Source organism: Ornithodoros turicata, chromosome 1 (assembly GCF_037126465.1).
Source record: "Ornithodoros turicata isolate Travis chromosome 1, ASM3712646v1, whole genome shotgun sequence".
In the NCBI taxonomy this organism is placed as follows: Eukaryota; Metazoa; Arthropoda; class Arachnida; order Ixodida; family Argasidae; genus Ornithodoros; species Ornithodoros turicata.
This window is the reverse complement of record NC_088201.1, coordinates 127,510,489-127,531,455: the sequence shown is the minus strand read 5'-3', so window position 1 is coordinate 127,531,455 and position 20,967 is coordinate 127,510,489. Positions and strand designations below refer to the sequence as shown.

Here is a 20,967-nt window from a genome sequence, read left to right as displayed (position 1 = left end):
GCAATGGTGAGACGAAAGGTGCCTCATTGGAAACCTACCCAAAGGCAGCTAGCCCTTTAGCGCATGTGAAAGCAAGGTCGATGAATTGTTTGGAATTCAGCTAGAGGTTCTCCGTTAAATGCAAAGGGAAAAAACGCAATGGAAAATAGCGTCTCAAAATCAGATTATATGCGTGTCGAGCACAAAAGCAATGGTTACTCTTTCAACGCATGACCATACTCATTCAATGCGTCAAGAATTAATCAGTTAATCGTCCAGGATACGAATGCGTTGGCACCATTCAAACGTAGTTATTATTACGGTCACCCATTGGTTATATTACGGTGACTGAAAAACCTGACTTTCGCGTCTGCGTTTGCGTCATGGATGGAGCTCAGTTGGGATTTATATCCGCGGCAATGATGAGCAGTAGTTGAACAACTTGTTGAACTACTAGCTAATTTACTTTCTACGTATAAAGGTGCGACATCCAGCGAACCAGTAAGGAAATATTAAAGTGACTATCGCATCCGTGAACGTGATTATGGGTGTATGGGACCAGCCCAGTAAAACATTCATATCCATAGGACATCCCTACACGGTCGCGAACGTCCCGAATATCTGGACAACCGTGCGATATCTACTGGATATCTCAGAACGACATTCGCGTTTCGGTTTTACCCAGTATATGATACGATAGATGTCCTAGGTACATCTGCAGGATATCGCGCTTTGGATATTTGACTGGACAAAGCAGCCTGGAGATCCCTGGGATATCCATGGAAGATCCATCTTTTCGTTTTATTTATTTATTATTTCTTAATTTTCTTTCTTTATTTATTTCTGGAACAGTAAGCCGGCGTCTCGTTTTGCTGACCTTTCCCCCGTTTTTTTTTCCCTTTTCGTCTAATAAATATACCCCCCCCCCCAAGTGGACACTGGATGAAAGCCACATGAACGTCGCCAGGACGTCGCCTGGAGATATACGGATAAATGTGAAGTTTATGACATCTTGTTCCGACAGCCACATTTTTGTTGTGCTGAAAGCAAGCAAACACTTCTGTAAACGCTAACTGGATATGAGAAAACAAGTAAAATAGCTAACCGTGAAAGTATTTATCTATGCGTAACGCTCGTCAAGCAACGGTGGAATTCGATCACTTTTACAGCTCCACTCAGCAGCTAACCACATTATAGACAATAGCTTGAATTAAACACACAGTAGTTGACAGGAAGGAATGTTAGAGACGGTATTGGTTATACCTTGACTCTGCAGATACACGGGTTAATTGGCAAGAAGAACCCCCTCACCATTACAAATGTATCACGGCCCAATACACTTAACGAATGTGCCCCAACAACATGTATTTCAGTATATGCTCGGGCCATTTTGTCAACAGAGACTATTGTGAATGCTCTGCTCTCCCTTGAAGTCGGCCTACGCGGTGGTGGACCGTGTGTCGGAGTGTGGCCGAACGCTGGCGGGACACATTACAGCTCCTGGATTTTTTTCCCCTGTTGTTGTTGTTGTTCGAAGTTTTTATTCAACAAGCACGCAAATGATGACAAACATGTAATAATTAACATATATAATATGTTTGGTAATAAATATGTACTTTCCGTTTATATCAGTGTGGCGTCGTCATCTCAGATATGTATTAAACTAAAAGTAAGCGCAAGTTCATATTTAATTTTATGTCGGAACTATTTGTGACGTCTAATCTGTGTCCAGATATCCACTAAAATACCTTGCGGGGACATATCTGGGATGACAAAGGAGGGTTAAAATGCATATCTCACGGACGTCCTGTAGATGTAAGTTGAATCCTCACGAATCTCCAGCAGACATCCAAATATCCAGAATGAGATATCACATAGATATTGCCTGGATGTAAATGGTTTACTGGGAATACGGTAATAATCGAGGTGACAGGAATTAACCCAGAAGTGACATCCACAAGCCGATCACCCTGCACAGCCTCTCCGCGACCTGCAAACGCCGTCCCACCCACCCGCCCGTCGCCAAAAGCACCCCGGCTGCTCACTGATTGGACGTGTCCGCGCCACAGGGCTGTCCTGGTTGGCCTTACCTAAGTGACGTTTCTCTGATTCCAAGAGAGGAAATTCCGGAGTACTCTTAATCTCCTGCTCTAGCTATGCATTAACTCAAATTGCAAAGAAACTACTCGACTTTTTCTCGTGCGATTTTCGGCGTTATTATATAGGTGATGAGCGGGGAGTAAAGCGGCAGTCCTCGACTGAGATCGACCCTCCAATCACGATGTCTGTAACCGGACGCGCGAGCAACTCAACCATACAGGCCAGTAGTTTCTTTTAATAAAAGATCGGTTTAGCTGGTAGCTTCTACTTTCTAAGTTTGCGCTTAATAATATGCATAGTTTATCTGCTTCGGAAGTAGCTAGCTCCCATCACTGATTCGTGGGTTAAGTAGGTGCAATGATTTACCCTTGTATCAAAACCGGAAGCATATTATTGAAGTGGCTCAAGTGCGAGGTTCACATCGAGTTATTCGTCCCAGCGGAAAGTAAAACACCGTTTCTTACGCTTGCATAGAAGATAGCAATGTAGCGAAGGAGTTGCACTAGCGTCACATTCCCCGAGTGGTGGTAGTCAGACACAACGTACATGCTCGGGTAGATTGCAGATGGAAACTGAAGCTGGCTCTCCTCACCTGCACCAGCGGTCAAATAAGGCAAAGCTCACCAAACGAAGTAAGTACGACGATATAAAGAAAACTTACGAGCTTTTATTGGCAGACTTCTCCATTCTGGACGAAGTTCGGTTGCTGGAATAAATAAGTCAAAATACTCCACTGTTGCACAATATTAGGCCGGTATGTGCAGTAGTTAACTAGTTGTAGTTAAACTACTGCATGGTAGTTAAAAATAGTTAGAAACAACTTACAAAAATGGTAGCTACAACTACTTGTTCAATGTATTTTTGTAGTTAACTACAGTAACAGTAGTTAGGTTACAGCGGGCTACAACTATTTCGCATTTTTCACTAGTGTTCCGTGTATTTCACGGGCAACTTTATTCGTGGTTGTTAACGACAACTCTAAGATTTTTTTCATCTTGCGCCTCACACGCATGCAGATACTTTCAAGCAAAGCATGCCGAAGCATTGCAATAAAGACAGTACCCACTGCACAGAGCGCACTGGCATCATCTTATGTTCCAAACGCACGTAAGCAGAAAATACGTCTTTTGTGTTAACCAGGGTACATAACGATCGACACACACAGCGCATTCAGAAAGCTTACGCCCCCTCCGTCATCAGACCACAGGCCGTTTCTGTATCATTGCATGACATCATTACACCAATATTGTACGGTGGGGCGCGTGCTGTACGATGATTGTTCCGAATGTTGGAGCTCAGTGTCTCCTAGCTTCCGTTTTTCTTCTACGCTTAAGCTATCATAGATATAACGGCGCGCACAAAACAACAGACTAGTTATAAATGTAGTTAAACAACTATATCCTAGTACTTGCAAAGCAGTTTTAACCAGTGCGGCTGCGTTGTAGTTACACAAGTAGTTAAACTGCACTTTGACGCAGTACTTAGTAGCTATATAGCTAAGCTACTAAAAGTATTTACAACACATCTCTGATAATAGGTTCCTCTAACTGAGGTCATGCGATGTTTTACATGTTTGTTTTTCGAGATGCTGTAGATGTGTTTAGCTCCGAGGGCACTGTGTACCTCATGAGTGGAGTTGCATCGAGGGCTCAACACGTGAGGCCTGAAAAACGTTTGTAGAAAAAGAAAAAAATACCCATCGTGAAGCTTTTCCTCCCAAAAGAACGACCCACTAAAAAGCAGCCTCAGTGCGAACCAAATGCCTACCCTATGTGCACGTTACACTCCCTTCGTTTCACCTTGTGGTGGCCGTTTGGATCGCCGACGTCGCGGTACAGGAACCCAAAGAGAATATTCGGGGCACGTGATCCAAGCACGTCAGATCACTGTGACACCCTGAGCTCTCATTCCGTATCATAAAAATACCGAGTGTGCCTTGCGGTATCTGTGTTTGTTATAGGTCTCTTCGATTTGGCTTGCACCACCGGCACTAGTCCAGGGGAGTGCCGATGTGGTGCCAAGGGTGTGTGCCGCCGACTGAGACAGTGCAAGTGTGGGTTCAACATTAGCGCTTCCAAAACGAACAAGCGAGTGCAGGTGCAGGCTAGTGGTCTGCTGCCAGCGTCGCGGCCACTGTCGTGTTCTTTAGGATTGTCTTTCCTTTCATGTATACTGTTTGTGTGAGTTGTGTTTCATTCGCTTTACTAGTCATTGGTATAAGTATTTGTTATGGCTTTGTACCTGTAAGCAGAATTGGAGCCGCTGGATTCTTCCGACAATAACGACAAGCTGACGACGTGCGTATTATATTTGCTTGCGCGGAAGGGAAGGAAGATCGCATTCGTGTTCCCGGCTATCACGGGAACGTTGTAGGAAGATACTACCAATAGGAGTCTTGTTTTTCCCACACGCTCCTTCATCTCTGTATATTTTTATAAAAAATCGGCCGCTCCAAAGCTTGCGCCTTTTTCTAACACAGTAAAGACAAGTGTAACATGCAGAGACCGGATTTTCATACAAATGCATATTTTTTCCTGAACATGGTTTACACTGACACTGGGAGTGACATGAAAGCACATCTGAGCCTTGTCCCAAACGATTTGCGGTAGGTTTCAAGTGCATGTAAATGCATATTTCGTACGTTGCTGCATATTTTGCGTTTTTGCTACATATTTCCCTGCTCGTCAGATATGACGTATCGATCTGAACCATATTTGGCATTGCAAGGCGCCGGTTAGACACTCGCACCGTGCCGTCTGCTGTGATTCCTTCCCTGAGAGCGTCGACGCCACTCTGGCTGCGCCGAACGCAGCTTGTGCCCTCTCTGCCTGCCACAGAGAGTATGATGCGTTCTCTTCTCTGGCGCATACCATGCGTCTGCAGCTTTTACGTCGTTTCCTTACGATACCGAGACCTAAGCCATCAATTTCGTGCCTCTACAAAAGATGGACGACAGAGAATCCAGATTTGTGCACCGATGGAAAGATATTATTCTGCAGGGTTCATTCATTTTTGCAAGTTTCATCCCTTGCTATATTTTTGTTTTAGGAATAGCAAGCCTACCTTCGGTCAGGCTGACCTTTCCGAAATAAACGTATATCCCCCTCATCCCTTGACGTTTACAAAGCATGGGCTTTCATGCATTGGGGAGGATTACGAACCAGAATCTCTCAAGCAAATATACGCAAATGCGGCTCGCTTTGCTACGCAATGTACGCGCAAAGACGCCTATTAACGTCGCAAAATCAGGGTCGTTGTTTAGTATTTACTTCACAGAAATTCCTTGCCACGGCTGTTTATGCTTCCTGACTCAATTTTCCTTTTTTCATGTCTCTTATAGGTCAATGCAAAGAGGAAGTTCCCAGTGGACCAGCATGTGAGGTCGCAGTGCCACATTTCTGAAAAGGCAAAGAGGAGCAGGACTTCACAACCCCTACTCGCCCACGCTGCGAGCTCTCGCCCTGAGTTTGACGAATTTCGTGCGGACCTCTCTGAAGCCTTTGTCGCGGCTAATATTCCGTGGTGCAAACTCGAAAATCCGACGCTAAGAAAATGCCTTGAGAAGTATACTCACAGGAAGATACCAGCAGGGTCAACTCTCCGCAAGAATTACCTGCCTCTTTTGTACGAGAAAGCCGTGAACGAGATAAGGTCTTCTGTTGGAAACGGCCTAATGTGGGCTGCTGGAAATGAGACGACGGACGCTTGCGGTCGCTACGTAGCGCATCTTCTTATTGGAAAACTTGATGAAAATCAAAGGGCCATGCCTTATCTGCTTGCGAGTCGAACACTTGAGAAAACAAACCACGGCACTGTAGCTAGATTCGTAAACGATGCTCTCAAGCTACTCTGGCCAGATGGGGGCGGAGGGAACTTTAGGATATTTTACACAGATGCAGCTACGTACATGATAAAGGCTGCTGGCACCCTGGATGTTTCCTATCCAAATCTCGTGCACGTAACGTGTTTGGCGCACGGCCTCAACCACGTGGCAGAGAAAGTTGGGGGTCTACCCACTCGCCAACAAGATAGTGTCAGTCATTAAGAAAATTATTGTGAAGCCGCCATGTCGAAACATACCGAGAAATGATGCCGGACGTTGCCTGCCCCCTGAACGTGTTGTCACAAGATGGGGCACCTGGTTGGAGACCGTCCACTTCTATGCAACTAACTTCGACGACTTGAAGGACGTGGTGAACATGTTCAGTTCCGAGGACAGCAGCGCTGTCAGAGAAGTACAAGCGCTCTTTGAAAACACAGTGCTAGCTGTGGAGCTACAGTTAGTGAAAACGCACTTCGCCTTCCTTGCGCGAGCCATCCGGAAGCTTGAAATGGGAGGCCTCCTGCTCGTGGAATCCTTGGATGTGGTGAATGGTGTACGCGAGGAACTCGCAAAGATTACCAGTCCAGTTGGCGCAAAGGTTGTTAGAAAATTTGACGCCGTGCTACAAAATAATCCTCGATTTGCCGTTCTCCGAGTAGTCGGCGATCTGTTTGCTTCGGTTCCTAACGCCACCTTACTGGAGGTTGTGCCCGCACCCCTACTTTCAGCGTTCAAGTATGCTACACTCACAACGTGCGACGTAGAGAGGTCATTTTCGAACTATAAGAACGTTCTGACTGACAGGCGCCAGAACTTCACTCCAAACAATATTGAACGGTATGTGTTGGCAAACATTTTCTTCAACAGTTCCAACAATTGAAACACGGCCTTATATTATTTTCTCTGAATATCCCGCTTTCACCGTAACCCCAACATATCCGGTTAAATAAAAATGACATTTACATTTAGAAACCACTCGCCTCGGCGACGGTGTGCGAGATCGCTTCATATACGCCTCGAGTTATTACCGCATATATGAGATATTTTTACTGCATGTTGTGACCAGGTTGAGTGCATAGTTGCTTGCATATTTCATTACTTTTTAGCGCATATAAATCCGGTCTCTAGTAATGCTTCCAATGCAGGCAAAAATTCGAATCATACGTTCGGTAGGTCTCAGATATAACCGCATTATCGCTACCCACGTGTTTATCGCGACAATTGAATGGTATTGCACCGCGCAGATTTAAAGGAAGCGTCAGCGTTACAAACGTGTCGTCCGCTCGGCGTGCGCTCGTACTGCGCTTTCTATCCAGCAAGTGCAGTCCGCCCGTGAACTCGTGCAGAACTAGTGCCAATGCTACAAAACGAATACGAGAGTGCAGAGGGCACGAGCGGCACTGACAAATCGAATACAGATGTGCTGCACTGCCTGAACTAGTTCAACGAGTGCAGCCAAATCGAAGATACCTTATATTTTTGTTGTGCGTTATTAAAGTAGGGCAGTACAAAGAGAAGTAGTGGCGTTGAAACATTACAAACGTCAGGCATTACCTGTATCTTTGTCGTAGTCGTGCCCTCCTTCTTCAGTACAATGCATTTCATGGGCGAGTTGTCCATCAGCTGATCGGGCACTCGTGATCGAGGGTTGAATCCGATGACTTTTGTTTATTATTCCTTCCTGTAACGTTTACAAAGAACATGTAAAACGTGCAAAAGGATGCAAATAAAGTATTCGTCGAGTTTGACGATTTTCAGCCAATGGAAAATTTGACAGAAAATTTGAACAAATGGAAACACAAGATGTTGCTCGCATTCCGACCACCGTTGCACTAATGAAAGGGTAAAGTAGAAATAAGACTTATACCCTAGTCAGACAGCATTTCAAATGTCAATTGCGAGAAATGGCCTTCGGGCCTCTCAAATGACCTTTGTTCGGGGGCGCCTGCCAGACAGGCGGGAAAGGAGTGCTCCTCAACTGACTGCCCTCACCGGCGCCCTTTTTCGGTTTCGTTTTCCCTGTCTGCTGTGGAAATTTGAAGTTGGTCTGTGCGCCACAAATCAAGATGCAGAAGTCATATGCACTTCTCTAAATAGGATCTAAATACGTTTACACAGTTTCACTCCATTATCCGTATTTTATAGGTTTTCCTACATTCAGCTGCGAAGGTAGCGAGGGTACAATGGCATAACACTGTTGTCGAGATTGCTCCTTTCTGCACCTCAAATGTCGTTGGGGGCCTCCTTTCGCGTTGATGGTCATTTCTTAGAAAGGTCCTTTGAGTTGCCGTCTGACACGGCTCTGAGAGGTCATTTTTTGCAAATGAAAATTCCTCGAAGTCCTTTGAGCATGCCGTCTGACTGGGGTATTAGATGTAATGGTTATCTCGAATTTGTCGCCTTAAGAATATATGGTTAGATTATCGGGCAAAGAGCTTATGTGCAGTTGAAAAACGTTGAGGAGTGCCCTTTGAAGGCTCATTCACGCATGTGTTTTAAAAAGCGGCTCCGCTTCAGCGTTCGCGGTGCCGCCGAGAGGGGCCTGTCACACATAGCCAAGCCGCCATCCTGGAAACGCGCTTCGTTGCTGTTGTTGCTACATCAAGATGTACCGACACTTCCAGCTCTCTTCCTCCAAATTTACATCGTGAAGCAGGTTATCTATTTTGCTGTTATTGTGAAGCATTTCTGCTGGAATCATCAATCGTTGAAACGACACGCGTGACACAATATCCCACAGATGCAGAGAACGAACGGCAGAAGAAGCGAGACACATGTTTATCTACCGACGACCAACACACGGTCACATACAAGTCGAATTTATTTTCGTCGATTCCGTGGTTTGCGCAAATTCCCAGCTCATCTTTGACAGCTCAGACCATAAAACAAGTGACAACTATTGAACACGCTGGCACCAAACACACACACACACACACAGAAATTACAAAACACCCAATATCGGGAGGGCGGCGCAAAAAGGAAGCCACTTCCACGCTTCCGTGCGCTCCGATTGGCTGGACGAAAAGGTGTTTGTGGAACAGCGCAGCGGAGATGCAGCACAGAGCGCTTCTCGAAAACCGTCTGGAAACGCCGCGCGGCAGCTGCCTCGCGATCTCAGAGCGCGGGGCGCTGCCTGAAGAAACGCACGTGTGAACCCAGCTTAAGTGATCGTCTCATGGAAACAATGTCGGGAAAGATGCGGAAGAAAGAAGAATTTTTTTCTAATGCGAACAGGCGAATGAACGTTTCCACACAGCAGAGGGAATGGTCATCTGCGCAGGTGAAACTTTATAATAATTCCCAAAACCGATATTTATCTAAGATCAGTGTGCAAGACTTTTGAAAATGCCGACGTCAAATCGAAAGGACAATGACACATCAATGTTCCGAGGAGAACATGGACCTACTCGGTAAGAGCTAAAGGGGTTTTTTAAAAAGAGAACAGGGCGTGCCATCGCGTAGCCCCGTACATGGCGTCATAGATCCACGTTACACCACAGTGCCATCATCATGTTATCACCAAACTGTGTTTGCTGTACGCTGAAATTGTGTAACCACCAGACCAAAAATGCAAAACAATGAAACGCTTTGACAAAGTATGGAAGGAATTTCAATTAAAACACAATAGCACATGAAAGCGTTTTTTTTAGGTGTACCATGAACGAGGGCCTTATGAATCTACCACATTTAATCGCGTTTGGCACGGGCCTCCAGTCAACTTTCTTATTGTTTCACTACTGCAATTATGAGAAGTGATCATGTCGCAGAGATCATATGTCTAAAACGGAGTGTATACTGCGCCAGCTGGAGTGTTCCTGAGGAAGAAGCCCAAGAAGACAAAGGCGTCAAATCGGAAACATCTACTAGGCCAAGAACACACGTAGTCCTCAGGATGTCCTCAAAGTGTCATCATGTCCTCGTCCTTCTGTGACTGTTCTCAGGACGTCCTTAATCCATTATGTATGGACAATCTAGGAAGAGTCATCTCATGATATCCTGCCCTCATCTTTTGGGTCAACTCAGAGAATATGAAATAAATTAAGTTTCGAAATTTTAGGTAAAAGTAAACGCTCTTGGTGAGCAGGTTCTGTGATGCTTTTCTTTTTTTGTGTGTTATTCATCGCGTGTCCTACCCAGATTTTGCTCCAGGAATAAATAGCTGCAACTGAATTATTATTAATTATATTTTATTACAGACTAGCTCGTACTTCATAGACCATTCTGTAGTAATATTCCTCGTGGGAACTCGTCGCACATTCGTTCTTACCTCAATACCTTCGCTCTGAGAATGCTTGGAGACGTCGCTACGGTAGCAGTAAGTCTGCATGTACAGCCGTGATGATTCCAAAATGACTGCCATTCGGGCATAGAGTTAATATATCGGAAGACTCTAGAGAACGTACTTGGCGCCCCGTCAATGGGATTCTCCTATCCCCGAGCGCGACCGCCCCGGCGCAGGCATCAAACGGGCCGATGGAGGGAACGACGTCCAGTGTAGGAAGCGAGGCAAGCCGTAATTGCGTTGAGTACGTACGAACCGTTTGGATACATGCAGAATTGAGTAGTGCTATGGGGATCACAAGGTCAACGTTGTCATGTCAAACATGAATCATATTTTTTTCTGTGAGATTGCCTGCGACATCACAAACCCTTTCCACAGACACGGATGAAGATGTTTACCGCGTATGACGTATTGAAATGGCGTTTGTATGCCTTGCAAGCGAAATCAATAAATGGTTACCCACCGTAACGAATGTTCCAAAGACAACAGTAATCCGAAGATGAATACACACAGTAGACCGTCATCTTCATGCTGCTCTGCGAAACAACGGGAACTGGAAATGGCAAAAACGAAACCACCCGCCATTCTATGTTCTGGTCTGTCGAGTTTCATGGTAGTAAAGTGACGACAGAACACAAGCAAGTGATGTGTGAAAATATTTGCTGCTTATGTGTTTAAAAAATACATATGAGATACGCACATAGTACGCCGAATTTTGATAGCAAGTGATGAGCTCTGGAAAACGAGCACGTCAAGTTTACCGGAAGGAAGCAGCCAACGGAACGCAACGAATTCCATGACCAACGGATGGCAGCTCCCTTGTGGTAACGCTTCCTGGAGCGAGTCCGACCCCCCTGCATTCAGGCGAGCGCGTTTTATGCGCGCAGAGCAAGTACGTAGGTTTGCATTTGTGTTTCACTGAGTTGATATTTTATAATGTTTCTAGATTACTTTTATTACTTTTAGCAAACGTGTGCGTGCAGGAGACACGACATTTTTTTCTTTTTTTGTGTGTAATTGCAATTTCATGTAATTTAAGTAACTTCTGTAAGCACTTTCAGGTATGCATGCCACAAATAGCAAAGCAAAACAAATCAAAGCAATGGGGTGATAGAAAGCTTTTTCCTTAATGTGTACTTAAACAGTCCTAAATGGGTACCTGAGGATGAGCCCCGACAGCCTCCGGAACATCGTCTCATATGCAAAAGCTTTATGATACTCTGAGGATCAGATTTTGACATCCCAGGGATGGCATGTCGATCCCCGTCTGACACCCCTGGGATAACCCTCGTATAACAGGGTGTTCTTGGGGCATAGCAACACCAATGCGAGTACTTTCTAGGAACGAGGACGCTTGCCCCTGTTATCTGACCCACGTTAGACGACGATAACTGCAAAGAGTGACGTAAACAAATGGAAAGCGCTACCAGAGTTTGCCCAGGGAACAAACACGCGCGGTGAGTGCGGGAATCAGAGGTATCTTATCAAAAATGATGTCACCCGAAGGCTTGTAACCCTTTCCCCCCTCGTGTGGCGTGTCTATGTATAATCTCCTCTCTTCGCAGCATTGCGCTCAAACTACGAGCCGTCAAAAACGAGGCGGAGTCAAGGGCTCATTTCCACGGATTTTCGGCGAATTTATTTCGGCAATTGCCATTGCATTACGATTGGGAATATGTGCTATACTGTGTAAAATGACCACGAAGAACCCACGTTAGGTTGCCTTGAGAAATTTCGGAGTTCAATTCAAGAAATTAACTTTCCGTCAATTGAAATGAAATAAAATTGTTATCAATATGTGACAACAGTTATTGAAAGAAAAAATCCCCTGACCGCATGTCTCTCCGAGGCCTACGTTTTTTACTATGAATTTCTATCATCATCATATCATTCTATCATGGTTTCTACCAAGTCGAGCTCCGGGGCCCTCATCTTTCCAACATGGTGCGGTTGTTTCTACGAGAACTTCAATGTCTTCTTCGAAGCGGTATCTTTAATCTCTATGCGGATGCATCTGCCCTTAACCGAGCAGTCTAGAGGCACACAACTTTGTGTCTGTTTTTGGTCGGTATGGAATATTAGGCACCCGAAAATAGTTTTCCCACAATTCGTCCAACCGTAGCGAAATTGGGACGCCTGCGATAGCCCCCCGGATCTCTCGTGTGCGAAACACCCTCCTTCGCCTTCACGATAGACACGTGATGAGCGTCGCCACGCGCGTCACTATGTGACTTGAGTGTTGGGGACTCTCCTCATTGGACCCTGGGATCACATGATCGAGGTGAGCAACACCGCGCAGGCCGAAGCATCTGCTACCGCTTCGGACACGATAGGCGTTCTCCGGCTGCGTGATGTCCGAGACGGAGGATTTGAGGGCTATAAACGACACGACATCGATTTTTTGGGGACCGTTGACACCACGGGAATAACGAGTGGTACAGCACAAATCTAACTGTGTGATGTACAGCGGTACCCCAGTGCTTTCCGACAGCGTGCAGCCTGGCTGACCGTTTTCATCGCACAGTTGGTTCAATGGCAAACAGGTGGCGCCACAATAGCATAGTCATGGCTTGCTTTCTGCTACAGTGACTTTTATGAGCGACGAGTGCGTCCTGTGCCGCTTCCTGGTGTGGTACTGGTACTGTGCTGTCACACCAGGGAGGTCTTCAGCGACACAATCGGGACGTGGCCATTGATGAGGACGTGCGTGGACGTGTGTGTACGTGCGGTAGTTGCATCGCCATGCCGACCGAGGGGGGAATATCTGCTGCTGTTCCATCGTTGACGTCCGACAAACACGCTCGGCGGTGATTGATAATCGGATATTACTCTTGTGATCGGAATCTTATTTTGTCGGACTGCATATATGCTTTGTTTTTTTCAGAAAACGTGATATAAACGACGGTAGTCAACAACGTGACGGTAGTCAACAATAAACAGGTCGCAATATTCGGAGCAGACGGTTTTTTCTACCAACGAATGAGCGGGCTCTCTATCACATACGTCACACTACAGTGGGTGTGGTCCCGTCGCCGCGGCGGGGATTTTGCAAATTAATTGCGTCACGGTGAAACAAGTTGGAACAGAAATATTTTGTAGGAATGCTTTTCACATACTGCTTTACAAGATGACAACAGTTTTTGGCCATGTTAAATACCACTTTAATGCTCCTTTAAGGTGCGTTCTCACTGTACCGCTCGGCAAAGCCAACCGGCATAGTGAGCCATAGGCAAAGCACATCGAGAAAGCTGATTGGTCTTGCCGATCGGCATAGTGAGGACGTACCTTAAGAGTCCAGGAAAGAAGTTGCCACCAGCACAGTGGTCACAACTACGAGGATGCCTTGCTCTCATTAGAGTTGGTGTGGACTTCTTACAAGTGTTGTGCCCCCTACCGAAACTAGACGGAATACCGCTACACGCTGCTTCACTTTAAAGTAGTGCAATACTAGCGTCGATAGAAATTCAAAAATATAACGGGACACCGCTACCGCTGCCAGATAAAGGTAACGCAGATACTTTTCCGCTACCTACCCTTGGTGTACAAGCATATACAGGGTGTCCCGGCTAAATGCGAGCATATTTTTGAAAGATATATACATCACTTTTTCGAGATGAAATCAATTGCAATACAGCATATGCTGAAGGGCACTCCTTAGGAGGGCATTAGCAAACTCCTAAGGCAATGTCATAGTTAACTTTTTAATTATAAAAGCTACGAAGTTGTCCCAATTAGAATGGTCCCCTCGGTCACCTGATACCGGAGCCGTTTTCAGAACAAAAATGCGTTCGATAGATCGTCCGCAAAAAATTCGTGAAGGAACACAATTTTTATTTATTTTGTTCATTGCGCATCTTCCAAGAAGCGACTTTCCTTCACCCGCAATGTGAGAGGGTGAAAGAGAACACTATCGCGTCTTGCGTCCTTTAAAAAGATTAAAAGAAAACAGAAAATGCAACCCAAGATAAGGGCAGTTCCGATGGAGTCGCCCGATACATTTGTTTGTTTCCGCAAGTTAAAGCTCATCCTCGACGCATGAGGCGGCACTGTGTTCCTTCACACTCTAACATTGGGGGTGAAGGAACGACGCATCTCCGAAGATGCTCAATGAACAAAACAAAGAAAAAAATGGTGTCCCTACATGCATTTTTTGCGGAAGATCTATCGAACGGATTTTTGTTCTGAAAACGGCTCCGGTATCGGGTGACCGAAGGGCCTGATGTTTTCATTGGGACATCCACTCAAACGTTGCCTGCCTGCGTACTGTTGATGAGGCCCAACAAGGCCGAAACAGCTGTCCAGTGCTGGTATGGCGACGTTTGAGTTACAAACATATGCTATACGTGCAGCCAAAGAGCTCCGGCTATTTTTTTTTCATTTTATACTTCACTGGCTTTGCACTGGGCTTTCAATGAGTGAGTTATCTCACCCTGACGGGAGGAATCACGTGTTACGTGACCTTCTGACGCCATCCACTCAAACGTTGCCTGCCTGCGTACTGTTGATGAGGCCCATCAAGGCCGAAACAGCTGTCCAGTGCTGGCATGGCGACGTTTGAGTTACAAACATATGCTGTACGTGCAGCCAAAGAGCTCCGGCTATTTTTTTTCATTTTATACTTCACTGGCTTTGCACTGGGCTTTCAGTGAGTGAGTTATCTCAAACTGACGGGAGGAATCACGTGTTACGTGACCTTCTGACGCCATCCACTCAAACGTTGCCTGCCTGCGTACTGTTGATGAGGCCCAACAAGGCCAAACAGCTGTCCAGTGCTGGCATGGCGACGTTTGAGTTACTAACATATGCTATACGTGCAGCCAAAGAGCTCCGGCTATTTGTTTTTCATTTTATACTTCACTGGCTTTGGACTGGGCTTTCAGTGAGTGAGTTATCTCACCCTGACGGGAGGAATAACGTGTTACGTGACCTTCTGACGCCATCCACTCAAACGTTGCCTGCCTGCGTACTGTTGATGAGGCCCAACAAGGCCGAAACAGCTGTCCAGTGCTGGCATGGCGACGTTTGAGTTACAAACATATTCTATACGTGCAGCCAAAGAGCTCCGGCTATTTTTTTTTTTTCATTTTATACTTCACTGGCTTTGCACTGGGCTTTCTGTGAGTGGGTTATCTCAACCTGACGGGAGGAATCACGTGTTACGTGACCTTCTGACGCCATCCACTCAAACGTTGCCTGCCTGCGTACTGTTGATGAGGCCCAACAAGGCCGAAACAGCTGTCCAGTGCTAGCATGGTGACGTCTGAGTTACAAACATATATATATATATATATATATATATATATATATATATATATATATATATCTTTTAAATATGTTCGCATTTCGCTGGGACACCCTCTATACCTGTTACAGGCAAAGGCAAAATCAGACATTTCAATAAATAACTGAACAATTACAGGCACATTATGAAATGCCGGGTTCGACCAAGCATATAAGGAAAGTCTATAAAAGCAAGGCATTTCGTGAAATGCCTAGAGAATGCCGCTGCAATTTTTAGGATCAATTAAGCGTATAATTGTGCGTATCCAGGACACAGCTTGACCTTAAGCGGATGTTAGAAGAGCTTGAAATGACGAGCGCAGGAAGTGCGCTTTTTACATAGACAAAACAAGCACGTGTAAATTATGAATATCGCGTACCAAAAATATCGCAACGTACGTACCTTTATTTTGCTCAGATGGATAGGTACTAACTGAATTTCGTTTAGATCAAAATGACACAGAACATTCAATGAGCTAGTGAACCACTAGACCCAGACATTCGAAAATTCCAGAATTAGTGTTTCTTGCTCGTCGTTCACGAGCTACAACACGCAAAAAAATGAATAAACAATGCTCCCGTAGCATAGTGGTTAGGATGACAGCTTTCCACGCTGAGACTGGGGAGTGACACGGGTTCGAATACTGTCACCGGCTGTTGTCTGAGGTTTTCCCTGGGTTTTCTGAAGACTGTCCAGGCGAATATCGGCAGATTCCCCCCTAAAGTCGGCCCAGGACAAATACTAACCCCCCGTCCCCAACTCCTTCCTGCTGTCCTCTCTGCATGTGTCCACGTCTCTATGCCACTCATAGCCACAGCCGGTTCGCGGTGCTAACACGGAATTTAAAAAAACTAAGTAACAAAAAAGGCCCAAGCAACACCATCGTCTTTCAGTCACTGTCAAAACCAGCACGGTCCGCGCTAAAGGTCCTCATTCCGCAACACCTTCTCATATGATGAAGCTACATGATGCAAAAAAGCGACCATGACTCGTTTCCGCCTCATCTTGGTACGGAAAACACCAATTATCGATAATATCGTCATCTTCCCTGCTTCATAAAACCGTTATCATAAGCACTACGAGAAAATGGAGAATGTACAAGCCTATCGAAGGAACGCAGCTTGCTAGCCATATCGGTTTCTTTAGGAACGGGCAAACATGACTGGCAGAATCTTGCTACGGAAACGCCCGTTTTCACGGGAGGAGTGTGACGGCAGCCTTAAGGTTCATTGTTTGAACCTGAAGGTCAAGAACCTAAGTGCATAACTTTCAGGCCCCAGGGCAAGCATTTGTCTTTCGAACCAGTTGTCTTGTTCAACGATGTTGTCGTTGAAAGGGCAGAGCCAACGAAATTTCTTGGAGTATTTTTTGAGGAACATCTTTCGTTGATACGTCATACCTTCTACTTAGGGACCGAGTTAGCACGAGCAGGTGGTGTTTTAAGTAGAGCGAAAAAAAAAAGTACCCCGGTGAAGGCAAAAAATATATATGACTATTCAACAATTTACTCTCGGTTTTATTATTGTGTGGTAGGCTGGGGATAATTACGGAAACAAATCTTGCTTCTCTACAGCGAATGCAGAAGACAGAGGTACGCGGTGTAGGTTGCGCTGGCTTTGACGCATCCGTTCAGGCCATTATGGATACGTATAGTATTCTTAATATTACCGCCACTTACAAACTTAAACTTCTTCAGAAAATATTCGCTGAATTTAGGTCCAACGTTGATAATTTTTGTTGTAGCCTCGACTTAACTGGGCATCGGTTAACTTATACCTAGGTCAGGGGTCGATGAAACGGCATTCGATGGAATGGGCGGACACCGAACTGTCAATGAGTGCCAACGTTTGAGTTTTTTAGTACACGTCTTTTTTAACAATCATCGCAATACTGTGCTAAATGCATCATCGCTTGGTGATTTTAAGCGTCGGTTGGTTAGTGAAGTTATGTGCTAACTGAGTAGATGTTCCATAGGTTGCACCTTAGATTTGTTGTGTCGTTTTATCTCTTTCCATTTATGCGTACGGTTAACTGTGGCACCTTGTGTGTAATGATTTCGTTATTAACTTTCCTTGTTCCCGTTTTTTATGTTGATTATTTGCTTGTATTTCTTTGTTGCCATGATGTGCTGTTTATGACTTTTTTTTTAGTGTAAGTGTTGTTTCCTGTGGATCTGCGCTTCGGGAGCTTAGTCCCTTTTGCGGGACCACAGGTGCTTTCCTTTTAACAATAAACAAACAAACATCGTTGTTAAATGTATTCGACGATGGTGGGCTATTTCAATACATCCCATTGGGTAACACGCTGCATAGAATGCACCGGAAGGGAATGAATACGCAACCATTCCATATATTCTGGGCACCTTCGAATCGATAACGACGATCCCTAGCAAAGGTAAACATCAAAACAGCCTTCAAGCCGCACAGAACCTTGAAAAAACTTCTCAGTCACCCCAAGGACAAGGTTTCTCTAAATGACAAAAAGAGTGGGGGGCGTGGGTGTACAGGGTTTCATGTAAAGATTGCACGCGGTCTTATATTGGGGAAACGGACAGAAAGGTTGCCACGAGCAGAGCGTCGAACGTTTTTCGGTTTGTTTCGGGTTCGGGTTCCGCCATAAAGGTTCGGTTTCGGTTCGGCTCTGGAGTCGTCATATATAGGTTCGATTAACCGGTTAAGAGGCTGTAATAGGTACACAATTATAGGTAGCCCCACAAAGAATAACACAAGATCTCTTTAGTTACGTTTTTTATGCATTTATTTTTATTTCCCTTTCATCCCTTTCCCGAACAAAGTGCCGCGAATCTAGTCAGGTAGACCGCTCGAATTTCCACGTCACCCCGCACCCCCAAGATATGATTTAAATTGCGAAAAAGAAAAAGATAAAAATAAAACGGTATGCCTGGATTATAGCGGTAACACTTCATCTGGAAATGGAACGTATTTTTTATGTAGCATGTTCATATGGCAAATGAACTAGTCACTATTGCTCAAGTGAACTTCCCACGCCCCATCAAAGTCTCACTTGGGAGGCGAGTCTCACGACTTTCGTTCTTGGGCGACACTAGGTTGATGCACTAACATACAGGGTGTCTCACGTAACGTGTTCAAAATTATATTTAAAAATCTACACGTCGGAAAATTATTGGGTCGACGGTATTCGCCTTCAGAGAGTTTTTGCCATCGTCCCATAACAACATTGATGAATTTTCCGCCATAGGAAATTTCATTTTCCGAATTAAAGTCCGGAAATTGCCTAGTTAACCTAACATTTTTTTTCGACAGATTCGAGAAGCACGGGTCGGGTTTAGCCCACCACGGAAAAATTCATTTCGTGGTACAAAAGTAAGGAGCGGAACCAAATTGGGAAAATATCCCATTTCGGGCCGCTCAAATTGCCGCTCGCCTTTCGCATCCCGTCAGGGCGCTCCGGGAAGCGATGCATAAAAAACAGACGCCCAGCCCCTTCGCTATCTACCCCTCATATCATGCAGGTTGGCATCCGTATCACTAAAGTAAACGATAAAAAAAAAAACGAAGAGTAGAACAGCAAAAGAAGATAAACGCAATCACCAAGTGCACCTGTCGCTGAAAGCATGAGGGCCTTGAGAGGGGAATTAAAGGCGCGAGGCAACTCTTTTTTATGCGTCGCTTCCCGAAGCGCTCTGACGGGATGGGAAAGGCGAGCGGCAGTTTGAGCGGCCTGAAATGGGATATTTTCCCAATTTTTTCCGCTCCTTTTTTTTTTTTGTACCACGAAACTTTTGCGTGGTGGGCTAAACCGGACCCGTGCTTCCCGAATCTATCGAAAAAAATGTTAGGTGTACTAGGCAATCTCCGGACTTTAATTCGGAAAATTAAATTTCCCACGGCGAAAAATTCATAAAAGCGTTCTCTCACGATGGCAAAAACTCTCTGAAGGCGAATGCCGTTGACCCCATAATTTTCCGCCGTGTACATTTTTAAATATAGTTTTTTGACACGTTACGTGAGACACCCTGTATATAGGAAGGGAGTTGCCTCAGGACAGAAGTCGCCGATATTTCGAACAGAGACTGTTCTTCTTCTGGGCGCCTGTTCTCTTCGCCCAGAAGAACAGTCTTTGTTCGAAATATCGGCGGCTTCTGTCCTGAGGCAACTCCCTTCCTACATCTCTACCGGTTCGCTGGATTTCTACCCAACTACCCTGTATATAGGGTGGTCCACCAACAATGATATAAATTCGTAGTAAAAAACGTAGGCCCCGGAACGACATGCGGTCATTGGATTTTTTCTGCCAATAACTTTTGCCACATATTACTAACATTATTTGAGTTCAATTGACGGAAAGTTAATTTCTTGAATTGAACTCCGAAATTTCCCAAGCCAACCTAACGTTTTCTTTCCGGAAATGGGTTCCCCGTGGTCATGTTACTCAGTATAGCACATAATCCCACTCGTAATGCAATGAGAAATGACGAAATAAATTCGCCGAAAATCTGTGGAAATGAGCCCTTGGCACCGCCTCTTTTTTGACGGCTCGTAGTTTGAGCGCAAAGCTGCGAAGAAAGGAGGTTACATTGACACGCGACACGAGGGGGAAAGGGCTACAAGCCGTACCCACGGAACGAACACGCGCTGGAGTGCGGGAATCAGAGCTATCTTATCAAAAATGAGGTCACCCGACGGCTTGTACCAGCTCGCCTGCACCCTTGCACTTCTACCACAGGCTTGTTACCAATATGTGGCAAAAGTTATTGGCAGAAAAAAATCCCTTGACAGCATGTCTCTCCGAGGCCTACGTTTTTTACTATGGATTTATGTTATGGTTGGTGGACCACCCTCTAAAGTTGGGGGGACTTCACTTACTTGCATTGACCTCTCTGTGCTTCCTATCACCTTCTTTGCATCTGCGTTCTGGCAGACTGGCACAACTTCGGCCAGCGTATACGCCTCTAAGGTCGAAACTACAGAAGTACGCCACGCCACAGCCGCCGCTGTCGGCGCCGGGGCACTTCCAAGTTGCAAATGGAAGGACTGAACTTCTGTGACAGGCGGGTCGCGGCACACTTGCAGCAGCAATGCAGTGTAGCCTTATTTAACATAGTGGTTCTTTGGCTACGTTTATAATGTTCCACATGATGTCGTTACAGTGCACTGCTGCTGCAAACTTTCGAATGTAGGATTGACAAAACATGTATCTTCTATAAGCGGCGGCGAGAGGACAACTTCCGTCACCCCTGGCCTTGTATGTGTCCCGCGCTACCGAATGGACCGCCAGATCTTCAGTATTGTCACTTAAAACTGATGACGCCACCAGGCGATGGGATAGATAACTGTGCGGCACACAGACACAGACACGCAGACAAACCGCACTGGTATCCCGAACCGGTAACCGAAATTTTTATATCGGTTTGGCTCCGGTTCAGCTCCAAGATGGCGCTAGTAATTAGGGTTCAGTTCCGGCTCAGTTCCACATAAAAATAACGGTGAATTCCGGTTTTCGGTTTCGGTTCCGGTTCGG

At 45.5% G+C, this 20,967-nt stretch overlaps 1 protein-coding gene across 2 annotated transcripts in view; it reads right to left on the bottom strand.

The window, feature by feature from the left end:
* Positions 1-20,967, bottom strand: part of LOC135368769 (venom metalloproteinase antarease TserMP_A-like) — a 186,602-nt gene that overhangs the window by 147,101 nt on the left and 18,534 nt on the right. For both annotated transcript variants that reach the window (XM_064602288.1, XM_064602280.1), the window contains exons 4-6: positions 7,457-7,583; positions 2,741-2,785; positions 2,544-2,671 (exon numbers count right to left, since the gene is read on the bottom strand). In XM_064602288.1, coding sequence (XP_064458358.1) covers positions 2,544-2,671; positions 2,741-2,785; positions 7,457-7,583 — 300 coding nt within the window. The remainder of the gene's footprint in view (positions 1-2,543; positions 2,672-2,740; positions 2,786-7,456; positions 7,584-20,967) is intronic.